Genomic DNA, 25,096 nt, shown 5'->3' on the forward strand with positions numbered 1-25,096 from the left:
TACACGTGGTTCACGTGATAGGCTTACCACTTTCTACTGCTTGCGGTCAAGCTCCTCCTGAAGCTCTCAGCATCTATGGACTCCATCAGATGGGAAATGTTTACTGTTTTTCGAGACTATGCATCTTTGGTTCCAGCTAGATTCATTCAGATCCCTCCAAACGTCCCCTTCGCTGAAATAAATCGTTGCCTGGTAGAGCTTCTCATTCTGAATCCTCACTTTCAAAAATACCCCCCTTCAAAACAATATCAGAGGTCCTTTTGGAAAATAATAATAGGCCAATTAGAAGACATTCTTACTCGCCCGAGTGAAGAGGTGCGCTGGAGTGCAATGAATAAGGACGTGGCTAAATTATTGATTGCTAGGATGAGGAGATAGATCCTCGTATTTTGGATCACTATCTCTCGGTATTTTCATCATCTGGACCGTATGTATAAATTCCTGAATGTCGTATAAGTCCTCCGAACCAACGATCACGCTCCAGTCTTCTTGGAACTTCCGCTCCTGGCTTGAGGGGCCAGATCTGCGACCGAGGATTACCATTGGGAGAAGTTCCTTCGAAGTCGTTTGTGACCCACTTCTGGGAACCTAAATCAAATCAATTGCAGGGAGAATTTTACCCAAAGGTAATTAATCTTGCTAGTCATCGAACTTTCACGCTCGAAGAGTCCCGGACAACCATCGAAGGTGGAACCACGGGGTTTCGTACCTGGTTTGCCAGTCGCATGTTAGCAAGTTACCTTATCCAAAATCCCGGTAGGCATCCACATCTTAATAACATATTGCAAGTATTCATGGAGATAAACAGGCATAATTGAAGGCAAACGTGTTCTAGAATTAGGATCTGGGATTGGTTTCCTGGGGATAATAGCAGCAAGCCTTCAACAATTATCGCCAAAGTACACGTCTTCTCTCTGGTTGACTGATGTGAATGAAGAGGTTTTGACCCAGTGTCGGCACAACATCCAACTACCTTGCAGTAATCCATTGCTTAGGAGTCATTTACTAACACTAATATAATTTTCTGGTAGATGTTTCTTCCACCCACAAATCTGTCCAGTTTCGGGTTCTAGATTGGGAAGAAGCATTACGGACAGATCACGAACCGCTTGTAGCACTTCTTCGAGACGAAATCAATCCAGATGTCATCCTCGGTGCTGATATAGTGCGTGAACATTTCTTTTTAGACCCTTATGTCGCTCAATATCACACGCGCTAGGTTTTCGACCCTTCACTTGTACCACCTCTGATTTCACTGATCGCGCTTGCTCTCCAGCTTGGTTCTAATAACGGCATACAGAAATCAGCAATCATCACCCTGACCATCCGAAATGCAGAAACATTCCGATTGTTCTTGAATCATGCTGAAGGTACTACCATCGAACCTATTGTCAAAAGGTGTAGAGCATTAATATCATCTTTGAGCAGAGAAGGGTCTTTCATTGCAGGACATCATGCTTCCACAGGCACAAGGGTTCGAATTTATTGATGCAGTCGAAGCTACAGATAACGACGTAAGAGCTCTACTAATTACATTGTGACGCGGGTGGTCTACATGTAGATGTTTTCTACGATGATATGTATACGTAGAGTAAACAAAGAATCTAACTCTGAGCTTTGATAGTACCACAAAATGAGCAAGACCAGAACTCATGAGGCATCCCTGATTCTCCGCATGTCAAACATGTCCAACCAGCCAGTTCACTGCTAGGCTTGGTGGCTAGACAAGCTTCGCACTGTAGCGACATGGCGGCATTCATAAGTGTACATGCCGGACACTCCCAACGATCTCGAAGGGGCTTCGTTGTCAGATTAACGAACGGCGGTGGTTTACTTTGGGACCCTGTTCGCAAAGAGGAAGAACTTGGGGCGGCACGGTTTGTGCGAGGTGGCAACGATGAAGGTGATACTGGTTTTGGAGGCTGAACGGCGATCTTCGACGGCCCAGGAGCAGAAGCATTATGAACCGTGGGGACATCTGGTTCATCATCGGAATCGAGAGTGAGATCAATCACCTTGTTTCCAACACTCTCTTTAGCAGCCTTGTCGGCTTCTCGTTGAGCAAATTCTCCTTGACCACAAGATCTCTCATCTAGAAGTCGACGTTCGGCAGCCTGGAAGAAACTTGAGCAAGAGGCGATGGCAACTGAAGGTATGTATATATGATACTGACGCGTTTTGCACGTTCTCTGAGACTTAAGGCTCTGTCTTCAGTGCCTCCTCCCAAGCGTCGCCCACCGCCGCCCAACGTTTGAGACAAGTTCCTTCGCTTCTCCGCGGCAGCAACTGCTTGTGCCCGGGCCAAATGAGGAGGTATATTGTGAGAGATATTGGTTCCCAGTCTATTTCCTTTGGAAAAGAATCCTTCCCCGGCATACCCGGAACGCTGCAGAGCATCGTATTCTTCTTGAAGTTCAGCTAGAAACTTATAAAATTTTTCATCATGAGGACCGTGAACGTTATGGGTGAGCTAAATCAGGGATCGCAGATAGGATCTGTTAGCATCCACAGAAAGTTTAAGCTAAAACCCACTTCATGAAGCATGGTTTGCACAACATCTTCCTCTGGAAGGAAAGAATCTGGAGAGTGAGGAGGTCGAAGTCTCACTAGTATCTGATGCCCCATATTCACGTCTGGTTTAGTCAATGAGCCACCCAAGTTTCTTGCAAAGCTGTTTGGTACGCACTCAAACCTGCCAGTCTGCATGAATTTAGCTTGACATACATGGAAAGCGTAATCCTCACCAAGTAAATTAGGGTTATCGGGAAAGAATTCTGCTAGAACTGGTAATACCCAGCTATGCTTACGCATTATAGGTTTGACCAGAGATGCAACTCTTCGAAGCATTTCCAGGGCTTTATCAGCCGATTTGCGATCTTTCAGGTGAGTGAACGACTGGACATAGACTTCTGGCATTGTCAGCGATACGAGGAATACGAAGCAAGAAAGATATCGATATAAGCTATGTATAAGTAATGGCTCAGGATGAACCCTTTCAATTGAGAGATGCGTACAATCTTCACGTGCGCGACGCGCGTACATACATACGCCAGAAACAGATTGATTGCTCAAAACTACACTAAGCTAGCTACAGATACAAAGAACACAGTCTGAAAGTGAGGATCCAGATTAAACGATGGAGATAATGATAATAAAAACCGGATAAGTGACAAAGAATGCAACAATTGAGAATGCGGAGAGCCAAATGAGTGTGAGCGTGTTTCCAGAGTTGAATTTTCGGAAAAGAACACGGAAGGGTAGTCAAGACGCGTTGATACAACAGACAAGATTTTTGACGTGAACCGATGCGAAAGATGAAAGCCCAAAGCCAAAGACAAATGCAAGAAAGAACGACGATATGCAAGACTATGCCAAGTAGACAGATATGCGAATGCAGATGAAAGAAGGATCAGAGGAGAGCTGTAAAAAAGAACGTGTGAAGAGAGAGGAATAAGGAGTGCAAAGGATGATATGTAATGCAAGAACCCAAACCGGATTTATTCCAAAAAAAAAGGAATGCCATCGAATAAAAATGTTCAGGTGGAGGCCCTGAACGAAAGCCTTCTAGTTTTGACAGCTAAATACACTCGGAAGGTCCGGACATGGGTGAGAGCGTGTCTATTGTATGGGCCGATAGACGCCTCCGATGTGGAGGAGAGTCGAGAGTCGATGGAGACCGTCGAAGATCGAGAGCCACTCGACTTGGGGCCTTCGAAAGAAATTTCGATGTTTTTCTTGTAATCATAGTCATTTGTGTTTATTTCGGGTGTTTGCGATGGCCAGTTAAGGCGCAAACGGCGGAAGCTACACAGAAGAAGTCAGTGAACTAGGTGGCGGGCAATGTAAAAAGGAAAAACTTACGAATCATATTCAAAGAAGGCATCTCGAAGTGAGTCTTCGGAAATGCAATCGTTATCGGTCCCATCCTCGTTGTAAAGGAGCCAATCGAATATGGCGCGTTTGCAACTGAGTAAAGTATGCATGTGTTTACAAGCATGCATCTCCAGCTCTGCAGGTGGCATAGGGATGAACGTGGATGGAAGCAACAGTAGGCCTGGAGATTGTTGTACAGGGACGGGTTCCTCGGGAGCATCAAATGAGGTCTGGGTGTCAGATGAACTGCGAGGTGATTCATCGCTGACACAGCTCATCGAGGCTACACTGCTAGCGGAGTGATTGGAGTGAACTGATGGAATAGACGGAGGTGAGGTTTGCGCTGTTTTCGGAGTCACTGCTAGAGCACTGTAAGGGATCCCAAGTCGCCCGGCCGCTTTTGCGTTTAAAGTAGTAGGAAAAACACTACTCTCCGAACTGGGGCGAACCTCATGAGATTCTGCAGTATTTGCCCGACTTCGAGTAACAGGATCTTTCAAGGACGGGAACGGCACAGCATGCTCTTTCTCCTTCTTTGACTTTTTATCCTTTTTAATATCTCCGTCGCCGTTCTTCCCGTGTTTCTTAGCAACACCGAATTTGCCCTCACTTTCGAGTCGGGTATCGAGTTCCGTGCCCTTGCTCAACGACCTGACACGGAATTTCGGACGTTTTGTGTGAGGAATGAGCTCTTCGAGCTCGGAGGGGGCCAATTTGAGATGCATACTCCGTAACTTTCGAACGTTGTCGGGACCAAATATGTCCTTCATGAAGGTAGTAACACCTTTCGGAGTTCGGGTATGGATTCCATATTTGGTTTCCAGCATGTTGTAGAATATTGCTTCCAAAGCTTTGCCATCGTTAGCGCTATTGGCCCACTCGGATGTGTCCTCGTCTGAAGGAGGATTTGCAGGTATGCTTAGGGGTGTTTCGGGTGATGGAACGACGTTTTGTTCCTCTTCGGGGGATTCCGGGAAGCTGTTACTCAGTTCCGCAGAGTTCAGAACCAAGGCTGGAGTTGGAAGAGTGATGTCGAGTTTTGTCGGCGTCACGAGGTTATCCTCATCGTCGCAGGGTTTCGCAGGGGGAGTAAAAGTCGTGTTCATAAATGAAGGGGAGGTAGGAAGCGGAGGCAGTGGGCGGCGGGGAGGTGGAAGAGGTCTAACTGACTGTCTCGAAGTCGGAAACGAAAGCGGGTCTAAAGAGGATAGCTTAGACTCCTCTTGGTCTAGATCATGTAATGAAGAAGTAGAAGATTGATAGTCTTCAACGTCCAAGAAAAGACCATCCCCAGCGGTTTCCGGTGAAGATGGACATTCTGAAGACCCATCGTCAACGGTGGGACTTGGTTGCTCAACAGAATCAACGTCTAGACTGGTTCCTTGATCTTGAGCTTCTATGTCATCGCTATTTTCTCCAAGTTGTCCTTGCCCATCTTTGATCCCATCCCCGGTATGGTGATCATCAATCGATGAGCCGGCGTCATAATCGTCGTCGTCATCATCTGATAGGTCGAAAGCAGACGATTTCTGCTTACTAGACGAACGCCTTCGTCGGTTGGGAGCAGTAGCAAAAGTCCGGACTCGCGGGCTGGGAGTAACGGTCTCTTTCCCATAGGGAAAGCAGAAAGCATCATCGATGAGCTCTAACCGGCCCCCAACTTGGAGTACTCTGTGGATTTCGGATAGTACGAAGTTCCAGCGTTCGGTTGGGATGGCCAGCGACAAGTTGGCAACTCGGATGAGATCAAAGGAGCTGTGAGGGAATGGAAGAGGATAGCGTATACTGGGAAAGACGTATGAGAAACAAATAACAGATGAAATGAAGAAGGACGCACAAGTTTCCGCGGACGAAATGAAGTCGTTCGTTATGGCGAACTTCAGGAAGTATAACATCAACCAAGTCGAATCCAACGATACGCGCTTCAGGCCATGAAGCGTGAGCATCTATAATCCAATGTCCCTCGCCACAGCCAAGATCTAAGATGGAAGAAGGAATTGGTTTCTTGTTCTTGACATAATCGTAAAAGCTCGGCGTCCCATTAGGGTTGAGACGGCGTAAGAGTAGATGTGTATAGCGATCGCTGCAAAGTGAAAAAGCGAGCGTTAGAATCAGAGAAACTTCGAATTGGAAGAACTTACGCAGAGAGAGATACCGAGTCGTATGATTGCATATATGGAGCGTCGGCTCCATATGGGTGTAACTTCAGTCTATGTTTCCTTGTTATCCAATTTTCCTTCGCCTCGTACTTATCACCATGAGTGTACTCGTAATCGTCCAGAACTACTGACGAGTTCTCAGAAGAACCAGTGACTGGGGTCAGCGTGGAAGACGAGGAAGCGGAAGCAGAAGTAGCAGTTGGCGTAGAAGCATTGGAATAGCCTGCAGTCGAGCTTTCGGCAAAAGTCGAGGACAGACTTGGTGTGTAGAGGGCTGGAGGTGTAGAGGATAAGTGAGGAATCTCTTCATGAAGAACCATGAGGGAATTTAGCGACTTCTTGGGCTTGAGAGTCCTATTGAAGAAGCTATCTTTCTGAAGCATAATCGGCCTTTCCTCCTTCTCCTTCCCCTTGGACTTGGTGGATTTGAGGAATCCCATGGTGTGAAATGCGGTTGATAATGGTCTATTTAGTGCACTGGTCCGTCGTGATTTCGGTGGAGACAAGTCAAGTACCGCCGCTGAATCCGACGGCGGATAAATGATGGTTGAAATTGGTCTATAGTGAGCAGTTAAGTTTTGCGGCCGAGGGCTCAGAGAACTTATAGTGGACGGTGGAAGAGGTGAAAGAAAGTGGTCGAGCGAATTATTTGAGGTGGTCGAAGCGGCCATTGTTCACTATTAGCGGACTTACGTCCTTTCAAGCGAACAATGAGGATCCCTTTGTTGCTTGAGAAAATTCGATTGGCCAACTGAAAGCCACAGCGTCCTACCGACTTTGTGCGTCCAAGCTGACATATAATGAGGAGAGAGCGGCAAGAGGAAGGCAAGTGCCAAAAACAGCATACATTGTTTGACAAACCGGATATCACTCTATCTCTCTCACTTTAACTTAATTTGGCATTGCGCAGATACCTCGGCTTGGTGTTCCCGGACAGTAACGAGAATACATCGTTACTAATACCATTGAACTACATGAGTATTTACGATCCAAATATCTAGTCATCGTCTTTCCTAGGAGGCGGGCCGCATGGCTGAAGCATTTTCTGCGGAAAAAAAACATTCAAAGAAATAAACCGCAACGAGTAGGGAGTGGCTTACTTCGGTCATCTCATACTTCACTCGGCCAGTACAGGCGCCGTCTGCGATGGCAAGGTAAGCCGTCAAAGTGGGGTGACCTACTATGGAGGAGAGAGTATCACGGTGCTGGTGGGTCAACCAATCACTATGTATAACTTGACAGTCAGTACAGCGGAATGTCAGATGAAGCTGACGAAAGACAGATGCTTGCATGCGAAGCTCAGATAAAAACAGCGACTGTTGTCACCTTCTGTTGAAAGATGAGATGTTAACTCACTACTTCGTCAAATCCGCATGGCCTAGATGGTCCCAGAAAGAATCAGACGATGACCCAGAAAACATAGATCAGAACCGGGTTCATCAGCAATCTTCTCTGAGCGTAATACCATCCCGTAATACTAACCGGTTCCCGTATAACGAGCGTGCACTGAAGAGAGCAGAAGGGTCAAATCATAAATATAGAAAATCGAGGTCTTGGAAGCTCACAATGTTCGAGTTGTGTATTGGCAGTGTACCGAAGTTCAGAAGACTGCAGAGGAAGTGAGATGCATTCAAAACACGAGACAAACGAGAAGAACAAACCATGATACACGGTGTACAAGAGCAAAGAGTCTGTACAAAATTCAAGGATCCATAAGTAGGATATATCAGAAATGGTATGTATTCAAATACGATTCAACCTAAATATCAACCCAATGGTGAAGTGGCTGTAATGGCCCGAACCTGGGAATGTGAGGTGGTTTATGTCAGCGAGTTAACCTCTCGCGCGCTGGTTCAAGACTGTCCCCTCCAGAAAACTTTGGTATCCATCGCTTCCCGCTCTGAAAAGAGTGGTTTAGGCTTGGAATAATGTGCACTTGTCAGGTCAGGGAAGCAATTCCGCAGCCTGCAGTGCTGACCGAGTTAGTCTTAGGAGATCAGGGCATGTCGGCAGACGCGCGGTGTGTTCGTGCCCTTCGCAAACCTTTTTGGTGTTCTGATTTAGAACTTTTTGTAAATGTACAGTGGATGAGAATGTTTGGAATTTGTTTCGATAAAAATTCAAGGAAGACGACAATTAAAGATTAAACTAATCTGCTTGACTGTTTGCGTTTGACCTTCTCCTTAGCTACCTGAACTGACGTCCCTAATGCCACAACCAAACATATTCACCAAACCCCTTCAATCATCATCGTCAATCTTCCTCACTCTCGCTCGACGAAGCCACCACCGTACCCTGCGATGCCGCCACTTCCGCCAATAACTCAACAATCCGACCAGCTCTATCCGGAGCCTTCAATTCTTTTATTGCCGCTTTCTGCTTTTTCTTCTTGTCCTTGCGCCTTTTCTTCTTTTCTTCCGCTTTTGTTGCTGCGGTGCTAGGACTATCAACAGTGGTCGATGTGGACGAGGACGGGGACGAGGATGGATTAGCGGTAGATGAATTGCGAGTGCGAGGTAGAATGGCTTGTTTTTTTGTGGGATGGGAGTCTGAGGGGTTGTCGAAATCGATGAAACCTGTAAGGTATATATGTATACACCTCTCTTGTCAAACAAAATGAATCAAGGTTATTAGTACATGAAGACATACCACTAGCTTCAAAAGGATCAATCGCAGGCCGACGTCTTTTACTTCCCAATCGTTCAGTATCATCCAATGACTCAACGGCTTTCCCCTTCCCTTTTGATATAGATTTAGTCTTCACCTCCGACTCTTCATCTTCCCGAACACCATCCCCCTCTTCCCATCCCTCAATGTCTTCTTCTTCTTCTTCTTCTCCCTCCTCACTCCCCGCTTCCTCGACGCGTTTCTGCCATTCCTGCCGTTCCAGCATCTTGGACGTCACTTTCACTGGTACACGAGCTGCAGAGGATGCGGATGATTCCGATGGATTGACACCTGCAGAATTTGACGCGGGGGTGAGCCGGGCGGTGGATGAAGAGGCTTTCGGTGGATACGCAACACCAGCGGCATCAGCGTCGATTTGGGCTTGGGAGATCGCATGCTTGATGAATCGGTTAGCCGCTGCTTTGTCTACCTGAGTTCCGCCTTGATAAATAGATAAATAAGTAAATGAATAAATGAAAAGGATGTACATTCGGAGGAAATTTCAATCACGACTTACGGACGGGTGTGTTCTCTGCGTTTTTTATCTTTTCAAAGTACTGTCGTACTCTTTCCTGTCAAGGTAATCCGTCAACATCTTGATCCTGCTCAGTCAACAGAGCAAACGCACGAGTTCGGTGACGACTGGATGGGTTTTGGGGTCGATGCCCCTAGTTCTCAAATATACTTTTATATTTCAAAAATTAGACAGCACATTGCACGAGAATGAATAACATACGCACTGAAAATTAAATCGTATACCAGATACGGCAATGTTGTTTGCAACTTTGCTTGTTCTAATGGTTCCAACGTAAGGAGGATTTCTGGAAGTGTTCGTTCGCCGGATAATAGAGGCGCTATAGCAGCTTCGATCTCAGTGAGGGACGAAGAGAGGACCTTCAACCTTGACTTTGCTTTTCTAGTTTCTGCGGAAGCCATTTAGGATGGTGTAGTTGATGAAGGCTTTTCGCGTGTGCAAATGGTCAAAGCTGTTCTTCGCAGTTACCGTGGGAATTTGACAAGGCCACAAAACTTCCAAGTTCATCTGACAGTGAAGAGCGCTTCATTAGGATCAAAACATGTAGCTAAGTATTACAGTGATAATTTCCGTCTTCTATCTATAAATACATCCTCGATTGATGATCTATTGAATAAATGAGCACTACAGAATATATCATCGATCCAGAGATAGAATACCTCAATAGCGAGGATTACCAGTATCATACTGTGCGTTGTCGGAATTGTATGACGGATTCACATTCGCATTGTCAACACCAGCTCCGCCGTATTCATTTCCACGCTGAGTTCCATACCCAGCGTTCTCTGACGGTTGCACTCCCCCACTTGTGTTATATCCGGGTTGTGTGGAGGGTGCATTACTTCCTGGATTCCGAACTGCATTAGCCTGCGAATCATTGTAGACTTCGTTGTCGCGGTGATGCTGAGGGTAATCGGAAGTTGCAGGATGATTGGCCAGGGAAGGATCCGCTGTGGTAGTATCATAATTCGCAGTGGTATTCACGTTCCGAGGACGTCCAGACATTTGCTCCATGCCTCTGGTTGTTTCTAATCTGCCCTGCTGGGCTATCTGATCGTTCTTCATCTCACCCTCTTTGTCATGAGCGATTGTGTCGACAGCTCCCAAGGCAGTTGCGCGGACATTTTCACCCAGTCCTGGTCATGACTTGTCAGAACAGCAATACTGCTTTGCAACTCGAGCTCACCGTGTACAGTATTAAAGACACCTCTGTTATTGATAGTATGTTAGTATAAAAATTCTACCGAGTGGCAAAAGCACGTACTTGACTCTTTCTCCGACGTTCGACATAATTATTGATAATATCGAAAAAATAAAAAGTAGCCCTCCATATATACCCTTGTGCATAACTCCAATCTGTATGACGTCGGTGAGTGCGTCATAGGCGCGGTGCAAATTAGGCAAAAATCTCTAAGGGACAGAATATCTACAATAATGGCAATATTACAGTAAATACATTATTACTACAAGTGACAGAGATGGAATACAGATATAAACAGATACAACTACAGATATTTACAACAAAATCAAAGCTAGGTGTCGTGAGTTGTCATGGTCATCAAGAAAGCAAGCAAAAAGTACAGATAGTTGTTACAGGCAATCGCCCTTGAGATGTTCCGCAAAAAACAAAAAAAATTCACCGTTCACATTATTACGCACGTATCAGCAGTTGGGTCTGTTATGATCAGTGGCGAGTTGCTTCCGCTAGCTGACCTAGATCTCCGTCCACCGGGCGTCCACCAACGAGTACCTCCTACCCGTATACCTCCATCAACGTCCTCTGTATCGCTATCCAAAGACTCGTTCGCCTTTCTTCGAGATATTCCTTTGCGGCGTTTATCTCTCGCAGACCAAACCGCATCTACAGTCTGCCACGAATAAAATGTCTTCAGAACAACCCTCTTCTCGTCTAGTTCATCTTGTCCCAAAGCCACTTTCATGATCGCTTCCTTTTCCTTGTCCCTTTCTTTACTGTTGACACCAAAGTCACGCCCGTCTAGGAAGCGGAGTTTCCGCGCATCGTATCCTCGCCATCCCCGCCTTGGACGCACCAGAGGCGCTAGTTCCTTGACTACGCTCTCTGTAATAGACCGACAGTCCACCGCAACGATCTTGGATCCAGGCCTCTGTAGTTCGCAGAACTTTCGCAACACAGAGGCACCCATACGGGTATTGTCCGCCTCCAGAACCTTCAAATTACTGCACGCTTGCACCAACGCGAGAAGAGCATCGTCAGTGACACCAGCAGCATACGATATCACCAGATGTTCCAGAGCGTGACCTGGTTCGAGTTCTGCCGGTTGTTGAGAAGAAGAAGTCGAACTCGACGTCGGAGTGATAGCATCTAATACTGCATCTGTGATTTCCGAAGCATCTTCGAGGTCCAGTCGGCGAATCAGTGGGGTGGTATTCAGCAGCCTAATGAGCCCGTCATCACCTAATTCTTCCCCAATACCTCCAAGCTCAAGGAATTCCAAGCGAGGGACGGTATACGCTAAATGCGAACAAGCGATATCTGTTAACAACATACAGGAGGATAAAGAGAGATGTCGAAGACGTGTTATGCGTCTTCTGTATCTTCTAAAGTCACTGGGATCCCGTCCCGCTTCACGGGCTGTCAAAAGAACTGATTTATACGCTTCCTCGTCATCATCAAGGGCGACAAAAGAATCCAAAGCAGAATTGTGCAGGTGTCGAGCATAGCTCAGATCGAGGACCTCCAAAAACGGAGCGACTTGGCCCAAAAGAGACATCGTGCTGTCGTCGATATTCTTTATACCAGATATCCGGAGTTCTGTCAATTGAAGCAACTCTCCCCGAGCCTTGACGGCAGCTGCTAGCCGTTTCACACCCTCAGCGTCCATGTTGTGACATCTGTTCATATCGAGCTTCGTGACACGAGGGCAATACATCGCAATGATATCGCAAGTCGTATTGGTGACGCAGTGTAGACCTCTAAAACAAACTTGTCGCAGTCTAGGAGATCGAACGAGTAGATAATGAAGCGAACGCGTGGAGAGTGCACTACATCCACGGAAGTTGATTGAAGTCAATTGGGTGAAAGGAATTGATAGGGACGCAGACCCGAATATGCACATGTTATCCGTAATTTCTTGGAGAGTGCTAGGGCTGACATGAACATGGCCAGAGAAATCTATTGAACTGATGAAACGACCTCCGCATCTTGTGATGCTAGAAATTAGAGTCCTTGGCATGCTTGGAAATGAGCGAAAATCAAGGGTAGACCACAATTGGCCATCATATATGAGATCCCTCCAGACTTTGGAGACCTACGGGATTTATCGTTCAGCCTCACCTATAATAGATATGATAATCGTAATAGCTTGCTTACTCGACTCAACTTCACCAACTCCCTGACAGCTCGATCTTTCCCTAACCATCTATTCTTGGAGGATATTGATTTCGTTACACTCCAATCAGCATGCCCGAGCACCTTCCGTTTATCATTCTCATGTATCGCTACAAGCGAAAGCAAAACCTCAAGCTTCAATTCCTTTGGCAAAACCTCGTCAAAGAGATTCCTAGATGCACGTACGATTGGAACGAATAAATCCTCGGGACGAGCAGGGATATAATCTAGCGCAGACATTGGTAAAGGTGACGAATAGGACCGCCCCTTCGCCTTGAATGTCGTGTGAGCGGAGGCATAGTTCGCCAAAGCTTCGTCATGCTCAAGAGGTAATTCAACCTCCAGTGACAACGAAGCAGGGGAATTAACATGCACATTACTTGCCGGGGTTAATTGCGGGATTGCAAGCTGCGCGGGAGGGGTGATTATCTTCTTAGATAAAACTCTGCGAGTGTGGGTTCTGTTAGGTGAGCTGAATTTGGCCTTGAGCCTGGTCAAGGATGAGGGATGTTTAGAACGGATGAGAGTATGGGAATGGGAAAATGAATGTCTCCGAGAAGGCGGTAGTACTCTATGGATAGTAGCGAACGATGATGCGGATTGAGCAGCTGAAAACTCGACCGAGGCTGAGGCCTGCTCGATCAAGGGTTCGTTCGAAGATGAAGAAGAAGAAGCAACTTGACTAGGAAATCCATGTATAACAACAGGCGAGAGCGGCAGAGGTGGACTCGTGGATGGTATTTCATCGTCCCATGCCGCCTTTCCTTTACCTTTCCTATCCTGCAAATCCACGACGCTTCTATCTACGGAAAGCCCGCCAAGTTCATCAGGGTTCGAAGCGGAAACGGACGATGCCCAGACTGTACTGAATGACCCAAGGGAAAAGCTCGGGAAAGAAGAAGATCCCGAGGCTTCTGGTGAGGACAATGCGGACATTGCATCAGGAGTATTTGGATAGCTCGAGCATGCAGACCAAGTAGGGGACATGACAAAATCGTCCAAATCCGTAGCCAATGGGGCGATCATGATAGGCAGCGATCTGAGAGCCTTTTTGCCTTTGTCCCTTGGATCGTCACTCCCAGCGGCAACTTCACTTCCCTTTATTAGAATAGACGAATCATCATCATCGAGGACCAGAGAGTCTATGTCCGATGATAGCAGATTCATAGTAGGGGAAACAACAACAGAGTCTGGTCCTTCGTATGGATCGAATTGCAGGAAGGCCTCGTCGCCAAATCCATGCGTGGTGCTCATGTTCGGATAGGCGGATGGATTAAAAATTCTAACTCATGTAACGTGGTAAAGCTGGAATGATATCGCAGATATTCCAGTAAAGGAGACATTTTTGGCAACCTGAGCTCTGTCGCTTGGGGGCCGGTATCGGGCCATGTGACCCCACATGACGCGAGCGGCGAGTCGGCGATATACGAATTCAGTACGAATCGCGATACAAGATACAAGTGCTTCGTAACTTGGAGTTCCAGTTGCTCTGAATGAAGAGAATCATTATGTCCTTGCTTGTAACCCATAGTCGACTTGCAAATAAATTTCAATCTCAAGACAAAATATATACCAGTGAGCCGTATGAGGCCGGATGGTATGTATGTAACATCGGGATTATGTTTTTTCAATGTTTTTTTTTTTTTCGATTTCCCGACAAACGTCATGATAGATGGTGTGTGTGTTGATAACACTTAGGTACATGCTTGTCATAGCAAGCTGTTTGGCTTTAATGCCTGAGGGACCCATAAAAGTGAAGTAGTAACCAGCTCTGTGGGACAGTGCACAAAAGAGCATGAAAGAGCATAGCACCCGAATACTTGCCTTAGACTTGCCAGATACGCCTAGCAAGCTCGAATACCACCGCAAAACAACCGTATATGTTTCTACTTGTCCTTGTATCGTATCAGAGCAACGGGGTATAAGCTCCGGCTTTATGTACTCGGCTGGATGCGATGCATATAGCCGTATAGAAAGTCCCAATCGCGCCGTCTGGCTGGGCAATCTGTTTGGTGGTTTTAAGTGACCATGTCCAATAGAAAGTCGCAACGACATGAGAATCCGATGTACGGCTCCGAAAAAAACTTCTTTTGCCATGAGAGCACGAGGAACAAAGAATGGGCCTGATTTTCGGAATATGAACCCAACCTGAAGCAATCGGGGTAAAATGAGAAGGGTGAGTCCACGGCCGATAACGACGAACAGGCCGACCCCACAGACGACGAAGGACAGTCCACCAATTACCAGATACCTAAAAGGTATTTGGAGGAACCTTCTGAGCCTGGACGACCATGCTGTAAGTCGAGAACCGAAATGACAATGGATTGGCTGACATCCTTCGAATATCGATACCCTCTCGGACCTTGAAGTTATTGGACTACTGGAATGCATTTCGTAGGTAAGAGTAACTTCAACAATAGGAGGCCTAAAATAAAATTGACATGAATGATACAGCATGCAACTTGAATAGCAAACGCAGAGGATAGCGGAGAAATAACAATATGACGGGGTATATACAGCAGTCCATCCGGGCAAGCTGGTGCAGAAGGGTTTCACTAAGGATATAAGATACAAGGAGGTTGGATTGCACAAGGCGTTAGGAAGCTCTGTTGGGGTTCTGGGAACTGTGTTTCCAATTGGCCGTTGCGACCTTGAACCTACGTTTGGCACTCAGGACACGTTGATTAGGAAGTTAAAAAATCAGAGAAAACTCACCTTTCTTGGTGGCTAATGTCAGGTTCATCTTCTTTCAAACGGGCCATTTCGGTTTGCTGTTAATTGAATCTGAGTCTCAGAATCCATGTCTAGTCCGGAATGTTTACCATGAATTTGTTGAAGGCAGTCAATTTCTTTTTTCCTCCACCGCCGCCTCGGGATCTGGCTATCCGACGATGAGCACAAGCCTGAAAGATATGGAAAAACATGTCTTGTTGCTCACTTTTTTTTGCAGGTTTTTCGGATGTCCCGGACGTTGATGAGCGTGGTGCCATCTCCTGCAGAAAATTCTGATATGTAAAGTAAGCAAAGAAGTGGATCTAGATGAGCTTCAAGCTAGGGAATAGCGAATTTTGACCTTCACCGATGGCCAATAAAAACAGAGCTTTAGCAAATCGGAGGTGTTTAGTCAGGGGGGTCAAAGAGCAGAATACTTTTAGTTGCGCAGCGGTACTTATACGAACACGAGCTCGCACCCTGACAGCTTCGTTCGTACAAAATTGCTGATCAGCTCCCCCTGGCACCTATGAACCTTAGTTATTATGGGCGCATGTTTATTGTCCTTCCCACACTAACGGCGGTGCCGACATAGAAGATTTCTCGATTCTCCACATCGAGAGAACAAAATTTGAGCCAGCACGTATGTAGTTACTCAACAGCAGCAGCGTACATTCTCACCTTGCAATCTGAAGAGAGACGGCTTTACATATATTTGGACGGAGGACAGATGGAGGTTTGTGATTGACAGTGAGAGGCTGAGGTTGGAAGGCATTTCCCGACCGAGGCTTCTGAAGAGTAATTACTGACAGTCACTACTGACGATATTATTTCTCTTGTTGAGGGTGTCTGGGGTTTTCCACTTCATCAATTCCGCCCCTTCAACCAAACAGACGCGTCGCGTAAACATGATATCGAGTGCTTTTGTCACAACAAAATTGAATGTTATCTTTCCGTGCATATTGTGGGGCTATATACAGAGTTGTCCATGTGCTTAATGGACGAAGAAGCCCCTCCTCCGTCAAGATCCACTTGCTTTACTCAGCGGAGGTGTGCCTTAACCTTATAACAAGCTAACACATGCACGTTCAAATCGCTGCGTCCTTGGATCCTGCCGTTGTTTTCTGTATCCCAGCTATTCCGTCAACGATGCTCGATCCAGTAATAATTCCAGTCGTTGCGATGAGGAAATTTCGGCCTATAATAGAATTGAAAAGACAATCTCCGATCTAGAAAAAGAAAATAACAAACCTCGGTTCTGTCGCGCGACCCACCTCAGCGCGGCAATCTCAGTATACGTGCAACCACCGAGGAAAAACACGACAGTTGTTGTAGCCTTATCTTTCGGCCGCGCTGAGGATAAAGATATCTTAGTTGGGGAATGATGAGGACGCCATTTGTATCATACCTATACCTCCCAATGGTGCAATGACACCCACGGGGTTTTGTACTTCATCCACGGTTTTTCCTGGAATCGTCGCCAAAATATCTTCGAATCCTTTCCAGCCTACTATAGGATGTGCTTGTACTTTGCCAACGGCATGGACTGTCTTTGAGCCATCAAGCCCCGAGGTTTTCTCTTTTTCGGCAGGATTGCTTAGTACCCCTCCTTTCTGGGCAACACATTGAACGAGGCGAACACTAATAGGAGCATAACCAGAGTAGACGAAGCTGATATCGTTTTCTACTTCGTCTAAAGCTTCTGGATTATCGTCTATGAGGAGACGTAGCGACTTTCTCAAAGACGTAAAAGGATACTTGGATGCTAGAACCGCTGACGGTGTAGACGGCGCCAAGGGATTGGGCAATAAAATGGCAAGTGACGGGGCGGCAAGCGACAATAGTAAAGGTAGAAAATTGTATCCATAGGTCTAGCTTGGGTCTATCAGTGGCAATTGTATACGAAAGGAAAGTACGGACCTGAAGGAATTCGCGTTTGATATTATCCAGAGCTTTAGTCTTAATTCCGCCAGACGTGATACTCGCAAGACACAATAATCGGACGATTGTTTCCATATCCGCTCCTCTGGCTATCATATCCTCTATTGAAGAGATCTGGTCGGATATATTATATGAAGCAAGAAGGTCTACCGATATGTTGAATGATCTAAATTCAGAGATTGAGTTCACTACGACTTACTTTGTTGAATTTCGAGAGACTTGTTAAATTGTTCGGAACGAGTCATAGGGACTAGGAGCTCAGATATTCCAGTGTCTGGAGAACCATTCAATATAGGATTACTAAACAAAGAATGTACATACGGATGCGCAGAGATTGATGTTCAGAATATAGACGACCCTTGAGCCGTTCCACAAAATCTTTGAGCTGGGCAGTGGTTTTTGATTGAAGACTGGTCTAGAACATGGATAAAGTTCATTCTCAAGTAGACCTTAAATGAAGAACCGACAACACCTTGTAGTCCTCGTCTAACCTGCGCGCAACTCCGTTCAACTGCTTCCCTACGTTTGAGAAATTGAGGTCTCTCAACTCCTTGAAGAGGGAATCGGTTGAGGAAAGGTGGTATTTTTTCTTGTTCTCCTTTCTTAAGGATGTGGAAGAGGTAGCCGCAGGCGGTGCAGCTGCAGCATCAGCTGAAGGATTTGAAGGTGGATTAACGAGGGACGCTGGGAGCTCTACATGTGCTAAATTCCGTCAACTGGGGGTGATACACGATGATACGGGAGCACTCACAGTTCCTGATGCCTAGTACTTCATCGATGAGACCTTCATAAGTCAGCTGTGTCAAGAGTGGTGTTATCATGTCAACGCGGCGGTCAATGACGATTAGGGAATCGAAATTGCTGGATGGCTCTGATAGGGTATCAGGGGTGGAGGCATTGTGAGATTGTGTAATATATGTCATTAAGAGATCGATGAGACGCTGCAAGGGTGATATACAAAATAGATCGAGAGGATAAATAAAACGTGAGACGTACTGCAGCATGGTCTCCCTTGCCTAGTAAGCGGGGGAACAATCCAAAGAGTCTCTGGAGAGTCATCAAGGCTTGCGCAGAGTCATACACTACAGATTCATCTCCATCCTTAGACAGCCAGTTAAGTTGGTTGAACGCAGGTAATTTGTTGTTGCTTACCACCCATATATCTCGGAAGGCAGACTCATACTCCAAGGAAAGAACATCGTCGGCAATTGGCAAAAATTGCAAGTTGTATGCGGATATAGTGATATCGCCTAAGACACCTTCTTCTTCAAGCAGACGCGAAAACAGTGATGATAGACGGGGAACAAGGAATAAGGTGTAATTGTGTTTTGACGATTCTTTAGCATGTCTCTTGATGTGGTCTTAGAAAGATAGTTGGTGATAGAGAAGAAGAGCTTGTCCAGCACATACCAGCGATGATTTTCACGTAATTCACCATTGGCCGACACAGATAGACGATATTGGTTGTACTTGATGGCAAGGGCCCGCGCTCGAGCCAGTACATTTTGTCTACACCATGATGCTATCATGATTGTGAGCACACTGATGGTGTATTGGTATTTGTGAGATATACCTTGAGGAGAGCGACTTCTGTGACAAGTCCCAGAGGTCCGGCTAAAGAGGGATCCAAAACCAGTGTCTTCGAGCCATTGACCTGTTCAAAGACGCTCAATAAGAGGAAAGAAACCAGCCATATCATCATACAGAGTTCAGGGCATCGACGAGGGCTTTCTTGCTAATTTCTTTGAGGAGGTTAGTATCCAATAGAGGTTCGGCCTCGTAAGCACTTTGGTCTTCAGCAGACATCTGCAGACAATTCAGCAAATTACGTCACAATTTGATTAGGCTCACGGACTATGCTTTGCGTGTAAATATTTATCTTAAACTCTACAAACGCTCGAAGAGTATGATACAGGGAGCATTGGTATCTTCGACTACTCCTGCTTAGATTTAGAGGAATTCCGAAATGATAATGATTAACGACGATTCAAAATTTATATGGAGTTACGTCGAGCACTGCGTCCTTTGGTAGTACCCTCAACACCATCTCGACCATCAATGAAAGCAGACGGAAGCCTTCCTTCATCCGCACACTTGCCCAAGAATTCCAGCGCAGACTGATAACCTTTCTGCTGTATCTCTTCGAATTTGCTGAACTGAAGGGTCCCATACTATTATCATTATTGACATTAGTATGAAATCGATACCAGTCCAAAGGGTGCACTCTTACATCTTGTACAGGCATTGACAAGTAGATGCAATCTGGCGCAACCTTTGCTTCTTCTAATGTTTTCACACTCGATACGCTGTACCAGAATTTGATTAGATATAGCTCTAATGTGTTCAACGAGGAAATCAAACTACGCACTATGCTAGGCGACTCTGTATTTCGGTTATCGCAGGAATCCTTCTGGCGTTAGAGAATGGATTCCAGCGATTGACCAATAACCACCAGCCAGAGACATGGTCCCCGAATTCCCTCGGAGAATTATCATCAAGCTTAGAGACAATGAGTTGGCTTGTCAAGGATTTCTCGTTCAAAGAACTGACCGAACCGACATCACATGCGAACACTGCGCTCGCCCCTTTGGAAAACATCGCGGCTACCTATGTATAACGATGCCATCGTCAATAGTATCGAAAAAATCAATGAACGAGAAAATATACAGGAAGGTTATCAACTAAAAAACGGGTGTATCAATGATGCGACAAAGGATACAAAGATGTAGAAAATAACTGACCATAACCACCATCAACGAGCATACTGCCATTATCACAGAGCGGCGGCAATAAACCAACTAGGGACATAGATGCACCTATTGAACATCAACATTGAGCTGGCATCAAGGACACCTGGGAACCTGTGTGCTCACGAATGAATCGCCAAGCATAACCAGTTTCATGAATTTCCATGGTTGAAGTCGTGATATTTGTTGTATTGCAATAGAATGGTATCCACATATCTTCAATATGAAGATCGTAAAATGCCTGTATATGGAAGGTCAATCATGAGATGTAACAAGGATGATACGACCTACTTTGTACAGCGCACGGTTAAACTCATGACCCTAACACAGAGTTTTCATATTGTCAATATTCATTTCAAAAAAACATACAGTTGTATAAGCCACTATGATTACTCGAGTGAGTGCTGAGGATCGAGCTGAAAAGGGAGGTAGGACCGACCAATTGGATAAGTCACATCAGAGAGTATTCGCCAGATATTACCCATTCTTGAGCTGAAGTGTTTCGCACGCCCGGCCGAGGACAAGATATCTCCTTCGCGGGCGTATAACCCACCAATAAGGGCACCAATACTTGTACCTAAAGTTGTTCCATTCGTAAATTTCGCCGGCAAAAGATACGTCGCACTCACCTCCGACATGGTCAATGGGAATGTTGAATTCCTGTAATGCTCTAATCAAACCCTGGAGTAAAACAGGGTGAGGGTATACCGGCGGAAGAATGAACACACTTATTCACCAAATGAGATATCCCTCGGGCTCCGCCTCCTCCGAGAACGAGTCCTATCGACTTCCCACATAAACGTCGAGCGAGACGGGAGAAGTCGTTGGTGTGAGGAAGCCGTTGTGGACGAGGGTCATGTGCGCCTCCTCTGTACTTTTGTATTTCGTTCTGTACTTTGTCCTTGAGGTTTTTTAGTGCAGACATAGGATCGGGGTCCTTTGGTGCTGCGGATTTTGGAATAGGCATCACAATTCCCTTATACGGAAGTTGGAAATTTTATCATGGCAGCATAGTGTTTTGCTCACAGGAAGCTCTACGTGAAGATGCTGGTGGATCCAAGGACGGCTCTAGTAGAGTGAGCCAAATTATACAAACACCGCGAAAGTCACAACTTAGTCACCTTCAACCATTCCCGTGTAGAGCCGGGGATCACGGAACGGTCCGGATGCAAAAGCACTAACTCTTTTCTTGCAGTTGTTTTCATTGATAGCAGAAGACGTTCGTATTCCCCTAAGCTCGGATCGTCCCCCATTCCGACAACCATTACATAGTCAGCCTAGGGATACAATCAAAATATAGTTCATAGATTGGAGGATGTTACACACCTGACGAATACAGGTCTGTGTCCACGGACTATTGACGCTCGAATCTACAACATAGAGGACGATACGATACTTCTGTTCCATGTCAGCCAGCCATCCAGCAGCCTTGAGCTTCCCCATCCTGGTGAAAGCATGTCGCCCCAGATGACTCGACATTGAGGCTTGGTTCAGATGAGCGGTTAATGCACCAATACCTTCAAGAGCCTTTTGAAGGGTCTTAGAAAAAGTTTCAATCGGTACACTGCGGGAAACGGGGAGCACTGCAACAGTCTTGAGGTTGTTGTTGTAACCAAGCTCAGAGGAAGGTCTGCTTCGTGAGGGCGACGGGTGTAATTCCTCTCTTACACGAGACGCAATCGTGCGTAGTAGTCTTTGAATAGGTCAATTGAACCGTTATATTTACCATGCTCAAGAAGATCCAGAACTCACTGAGCTGTTGTTTGCGGGTTTCTACTCAAATCAATTATAGTCCTCCAGATGACAGAGCTAAGCTCACCTAGCAGATATTGCATTGAAAAGAGTTTGAGGCATCCTGATTAATTCTGTATCACGAATCGCATGAGCAGTATTGGAACGCGGTGAACTTGTGATGACGTCCAGCTCTCCGACTGTATCCCCTTGTCCATATTCTCCGACTATGTCCAACCCCCCGCGGACGTTATCAGTGATCACGCGAACACGACCGTTGATGACTATGTAAAAACTATCGCTCTTGTCGTTTGGCCGCCAAAGGACCTGACCTGCGTTCACCTGCATCCAATCCAGGGACGCGTCAATATGAAGCACTTGAAAGCGCCTGATAAGTTTTCTATGAAAGCGCAGAAGTTCAGGGAAGCGGACGCACCTAGCGGAGACAAGAGGGAGATGAGGCGTTTGGCCAGAGTCAAAAGAACAATGGGTCGTTTTTCGAGGATTCTCTCGAGCGCGTTTGGGTGCAGGAAACCGACATAAACGTTCGTTTTTGCTCGAATATCGACGTATGAAGCCGTGTGGGTAAGAGAGGCTTGCAATTATGTCAACGACAAAAATAAAGAAAAGTGAACAGTTCACACACCTAGATACCCCGCAATTCCTCCAGGCTTAACATCAAACAACCGCCTCGAGTCATTGATATTCTGGGTAGTGTTGTGCAGGTTATTGTTGCTGTCAGTTCTTGCGTCGGAATTGCCCTTGATGGACTCTGGTGGAAGTAGGATTTCCAAGAACCCATCGATGACATAAAACAGTCCTGTGTATGGTTCAGGAAAACAGGATCGACTTCAACAAGATAATGCACCTTTATTCATTTCCCCAGCTTTAACGAGGGTCGAACCAGCGGCAAAGAAGAGTATTTCGACTTCATTATCTAGTCCCACCATATAACCGCCTGGAGAAGGCAAAGTCGAAGATCCACCAGTGGCGCTGGATACGTCGTCATTCAAGTCTAGAAGAGAGAGTGAACTGAAGGACGTAAACAGCCTATCAGAGCCTGATCGAAAATCGTCCGTCGCTTTGACTGCAGGTGACGCCTCTCCTGATTCGCCTCCGCTAATTGGTGGCTGCAGTAGCCCGATAGATTTTGCAATGCAGGACATCACCTCCTCACGAAGGTCGAAATCATCCCCAGACATGTTAGCTGCTCTTCGATTTTCGATGAAACTCAAGGTTTTACGTGTAGGGTAAGGCGTGTTCACAACACTGTTGCCACGATTGATGGGTCCTCGATGGAGCGGTTCATCTGGATTATCAGTTGAAGTCAGGAGATCGCCAGCTTGGACAGCATGCCTAGAGTTGTGAGATTTGAAAGGAAATGAAGTTGAGGTCGATGTGGACTTCTTGGGCAATGCTGGACGTGATGAATCTGCGAGGTTGACTTTCTTAACGGAGTTGGTCTCTTCTGTGGACTTTGGAACACCCTCGTTGGATAAGCTTTTCGATGAGACGGACGCAGGAGAGCTTGTGACTTGGGAATAGGAAAAGTAATCGTCATCTGTATCTGACCGATCTGTGCTATCGAAACGCGTCCTTAAATATTGAAGTCCACCTTCTTCGTAAAACGACGCTGGTAAAGGATGGCAGGCAATATCGTTGATGACTTTTTCAGTTCGAATTACTTCGCTGGTCAAACCAAGATATTTGTGTGCGGCATTAAATGTCACACGCGAAAAACGAGCTAATATCACTGGATACACGAATGAAAATTGAGAAAGCAGCGCCACAGATATATGTATATACTCACCTTGTACAATGTGTCCTGTTGCCTTGGGATACTTCTTGGTGAGACGGCGGAAAGCCTCAGCTGGTATCACAGCGAGCGTAGTGTCTTCAGTAGCACGCGCTACTAGCCCGTGATAAACTTCTTTTTGTTGCTGAGAGCGGGGGTATGCATGTTCTTCTTCTGCAGGTGATGCGTACCCATCCCGCTCCGGTGATAACGGCGAAGTCATATGCACTGTCGAGGCGGTAGAAGAAAGTGAAGAGCGACGTTTTCGCGGAGTCTCGAGCTCCAAGACAGAGATATCCGCATTGGAGTGACCACTGGTCCTTCTGATTGAGCTGGCGAGCAAGGCAGCAGGAAAGGGTGACTCCACATGGTCGTCTTGCCAGCTCATTTTGACATCTTCTGTGAAGAGGCTTAAGATGGTAAAGAGACTGGAAAGTGTGCCTCCACTTCCGACTTCGTTTAAAAGTTGATAACCGTTTGCATCTTCATTATCCCAAGCACCTTGCTGGTCTGCACTTTGACCTGTTTGACTGAAAACCTGCACCTGGCCGTCAATTACGCAGTAAAAGCTCTTGTCTTCGTCGAGGGAGATGCTATCACCCGCGATTAATCTTCTTGTTTGAAGATGTCTTGCAAGTTCATGAAATACCTGCAACTAGATTAAAGCTTGTTCGTGGCCGAAAATGTAGCACGCACAGGTTTCTCTAACTAGTGATTCCACCAACAATGAGCATTTTAGATGTGATATGGACGTAAGCACCCACGAAGCCGAATACCCGTACGGCTTGCAGAAAGTCATCAAGGTAGTTGTGAAAGGATGGAGGTGGCTCTAGCATGAAGAATGAGCAAAATACATACTTTCCACAACGTGTGGATTGACATTCGCACCTGTATTTACATCCGGATGAAGCTCATTTGCATCCGGTTTGATTAGAGGCGGCTCCTTCAATTGCGTGTAATCATTGAGATATCGAAACCGAATCCAATAGTTCAGCACGACGGCGCAGAGAGTGAATATAAGGGCAAACGACCAGAAGTTGAGCTGATGGCGTGTGCTGCTTAATGAAATGAGATGCGAGGATCCAAGTAATAAGGGCGCACTGTCAAGGTCATCGAATACGACAAGACGAAGTAAATCATTGTTGGAATTGTGATCGTCACGAAAGCGACAACAGATTTAGCCCAGGACAGGATCCACACTGTAGAAAGTTTACTGGCCCGTGGCACGTAGTTTGACGACTCGGAACACGCACTGAAAACCCAGAAACAAGCAGAGACTAACAACACTAAAGGATGCCTGTCTGCATTTCCATGGTCTGCGACGCCTTCCATCTTCGTAAAGGATAGCGTCCTCGTTGTACTTGTGCCAAAACTTGTGCACTATTTATGTCGATTCACTCAGCAAATCGCAGCAAGTGTCAGAACAACGTTCGAATTGTAGAATGACGTAAATATGAATTCCGGACCGAAATACCGACGGGCGCCTATACTTAAGTTGCATTACAGTAAAAGTTCCTAAAACAGAGGAAATCCAGTAGCGAAAACGAAAATTGAAGCAGTGCGAGT

General features: G+C 46.1%; 10 protein-coding genes across 10 annotated transcripts; 1 reads left to right on the forward strand and 9 right to left on the reverse strand.

Annotated features, from left to right (window-relative positions):
• Positions 1–75: 75 nt before the first annotated feature.
• Positions 76–1,541, forward strand: C8R40DRAFT_1164534 (putative methyltransferase-domain-containing protein; the record flags this gene model as incomplete). The annotated part of the gene is made up of 7 exons (XM_046230519.1): positions 76–315; positions 366–427; positions 485–756; positions 809–979; positions 1,032–1,165; positions 1,220–1,370; positions 1,429–1,541. 7 exons carry the CDS (start codon positions 76–78, stop codon positions 1,539–1,541), a joined length of 1,143 nt encoding a protein of 380 aa, XP_046092213.1.
• A 63-nt stretch (positions 1,542–1,604) lies between these two features.
• On the reverse strand, positions 1,605–2,916 carry C8R40DRAFT_1031780 (WLM domain-containing protein; the record flags this gene model as incomplete). The annotated part of the gene is made up of 4 exons (XM_046223198.1): positions 1,605–2,114; positions 2,174–2,470; positions 2,533–2,633; positions 2,745–2,916. The coding sequence occupies 4 exons, from the start codon at positions 2,914–2,916 to the stop codon at positions 1,605–1,607; spliced, it is 1,080 nt and encodes a 359-aa protein (XP_046092214.1).
• A 620-nt stretch (positions 2,917–3,536) lies between these two features.
• On the reverse strand, positions 3,537–6,703 carry C8R40DRAFT_1164536 (uncharacterized protein; the record flags this gene model as incomplete). Its single annotated transcript, XM_046230520.1, has 4 exons — positions 3,537–3,804; positions 3,862–5,658; positions 5,711–5,956; positions 6,015–6,703. The coding sequence occupies 4 exons, from the start codon at positions 6,701–6,703 to the stop codon at positions 3,537–3,539; spliced, it is 3,000 nt and encodes a 999-aa protein (XP_046092215.1).
• Positions 6,704–6,864: 161 nt separating this feature from the next.
• Positions 6,865–7,777, reverse strand: C8R40DRAFT_17808 (splicing factor 3B subunit 5/RDS3 complex subunit 10). Its single transcript, XM_046234263.1, has 6 exons — positions 7,694–7,777; positions 7,598–7,640; positions 7,515–7,538; positions 7,389–7,410; positions 7,133–7,256; positions 6,865–7,077 (listed from the first exon to the last, which is right to left on the reverse strand). The coding sequence occupies exons 1-6, from the start codon at positions 7,694–7,696 to the stop codon at positions 7,030–7,032; spliced, it is 264 nt and encodes an 87-aa protein (XP_046092216.1). The 5' UTR covers positions 7,697–7,777; the 3' UTR covers positions 6,865–7,029.
• A 30-nt stretch (positions 7,778–7,807) lies between these two features.
• C8R40DRAFT_1076590 (uncharacterized protein) lies at positions 7,808–9,755 on the reverse strand. The gene is made up of 5 exons (XM_046226936.1): positions 9,440–9,755; positions 9,328–9,383; positions 9,217–9,271; positions 8,682–9,140; positions 7,808–8,608 (listed from the first exon to the last, which is right to left on the reverse strand). Exons 1-5 carry the CDS (start codon positions 9,633–9,635, stop codon positions 8,286–8,288), a joined length of 1,089 nt encoding a protein of 362 aa, XP_046092217.1. The 5' UTR covers positions 9,636–9,755; the 3' UTR covers positions 7,808–8,285.
• A 139-nt stretch (positions 9,756–9,894) lies between these two features.
• C8R40DRAFT_1164538 (uncharacterized protein) lies at positions 9,895–10,524 on the reverse strand (the record flags this gene model as incomplete). Its single annotated transcript, XM_046230521.1, has 3 exons — positions 9,895–10,370; positions 10,421–10,443; positions 10,499–10,524. 3 exons carry the CDS (start codon positions 10,522–10,524, stop codon positions 9,895–9,897), a joined length of 525 nt encoding a protein of 174 aa, XP_046092218.1.
• Positions 10,525–10,729: 205 nt separating this feature from the next.
• Positions 10,730–14,039, reverse strand: C8R40DRAFT_17790 (uncharacterized protein). The gene is made up of 2 exons (XM_046234259.1): positions 12,587–14,039; positions 10,730–12,524 (listed from the first exon to the last, which is right to left on the reverse strand). Exons 1-2 carry the CDS (start codon positions 13,856–13,858, stop codon positions 10,878–10,880), a joined length of 2,919 nt encoding a protein of 972 aa, XP_046092219.1. The 5' UTR covers positions 13,859–14,039; the 3' UTR covers positions 10,730–10,877.
• Positions 14,040–14,862: 823 nt separating this feature from the next.
• Positions 14,863–15,828, reverse strand: C8R40DRAFT_1076596 (uncharacterized protein). The gene is made up of 5 exons (XM_046226937.1): positions 15,678–15,828; positions 15,543–15,609; positions 15,427–15,485; positions 15,320–15,375; positions 14,863–15,261 (listed from the first exon to the last, which is right to left on the reverse strand). The coding sequence occupies exons 2-5, from the start codon at positions 15,592–15,594 to the stop codon at positions 15,201–15,203; spliced, it is 228 nt and encodes a 75-aa protein (XP_046092220.1). The 5' UTR covers positions 15,595–15,609; positions 15,678–15,828; the 3' UTR covers positions 14,863–15,200.
• A 576-nt stretch (positions 15,829–16,404) lies between these two features.
• Positions 16,405–19,063, reverse strand: C8R40DRAFT_1032302 (Sec1-like protein; the record flags this gene model as incomplete). Its single annotated transcript, XM_046223249.1, has 13 exons — positions 16,405–16,514; positions 16,568–16,669; positions 16,725–17,187; positions 17,237–17,403; positions 17,457–17,531; positions 17,579–17,667; positions 17,725–17,959; positions 18,009–18,198; positions 18,254–18,358; positions 18,410–18,618; positions 18,668–18,779; positions 18,831–18,911; positions 18,962–19,063. The coding sequence occupies 13 exons, from the start codon at positions 19,061–19,063 to the stop codon at positions 16,405–16,407; spliced, it is 2,040 nt and encodes a 679-aa protein (XP_046092221.1).
• On the reverse strand, positions 18,977–24,988 carry C8R40DRAFT_1076599 (patatin-domain-containing protein). Its single transcript, XM_046226938.1, has 27 exons — positions 24,784–24,988; positions 24,632–24,729; positions 24,419–24,572; positions 24,295–24,359; positions 24,227–24,238; positions 23,546–24,179; positions 22,604–23,488; positions 22,382–22,555; positions 22,172–22,330; positions 21,824–22,112; positions 21,757–21,777; positions 21,331–21,697; positions 21,126–21,281; positions 21,031–21,072; positions 20,741–20,980; positions 20,634–20,685; positions 20,444–20,581; positions 20,374–20,387; positions 20,296–20,325; positions 20,131–20,245; positions 19,999–20,073; positions 19,925–19,938; positions 19,808–19,864; positions 19,626–19,756; positions 19,488–19,563; positions 19,104–19,428; positions 18,977–19,037 (listed from the first exon to the last, which is right to left on the reverse strand). The coding sequence occupies exons 1-26, from the start codon at positions 24,860–24,862 to the stop codon at positions 19,252–19,254; spliced, it is 4,254 nt and encodes a 1,417-aa protein (XP_046092222.1). The 5' UTR covers positions 24,863–24,988; the 3' UTR covers positions 18,977–19,037; positions 19,104–19,251.
• Positions 24,989–25,096: the final 108 nt, after the last annotated feature.

This window comes from Lentinula edodes (genome assembly GCF_021015755.1).
Source record: "Lentinula edodes strain Le(Bin) 0899 ss11 chromosome Unknown C8R40scaffold_1, whole genome shotgun sequence".
Classification (NCBI taxonomy): Eukaryota; Fungi; Basidiomycota; class Agaricomycetes; order Agaricales; family Omphalotaceae; genus Lentinula; species Lentinula edodes.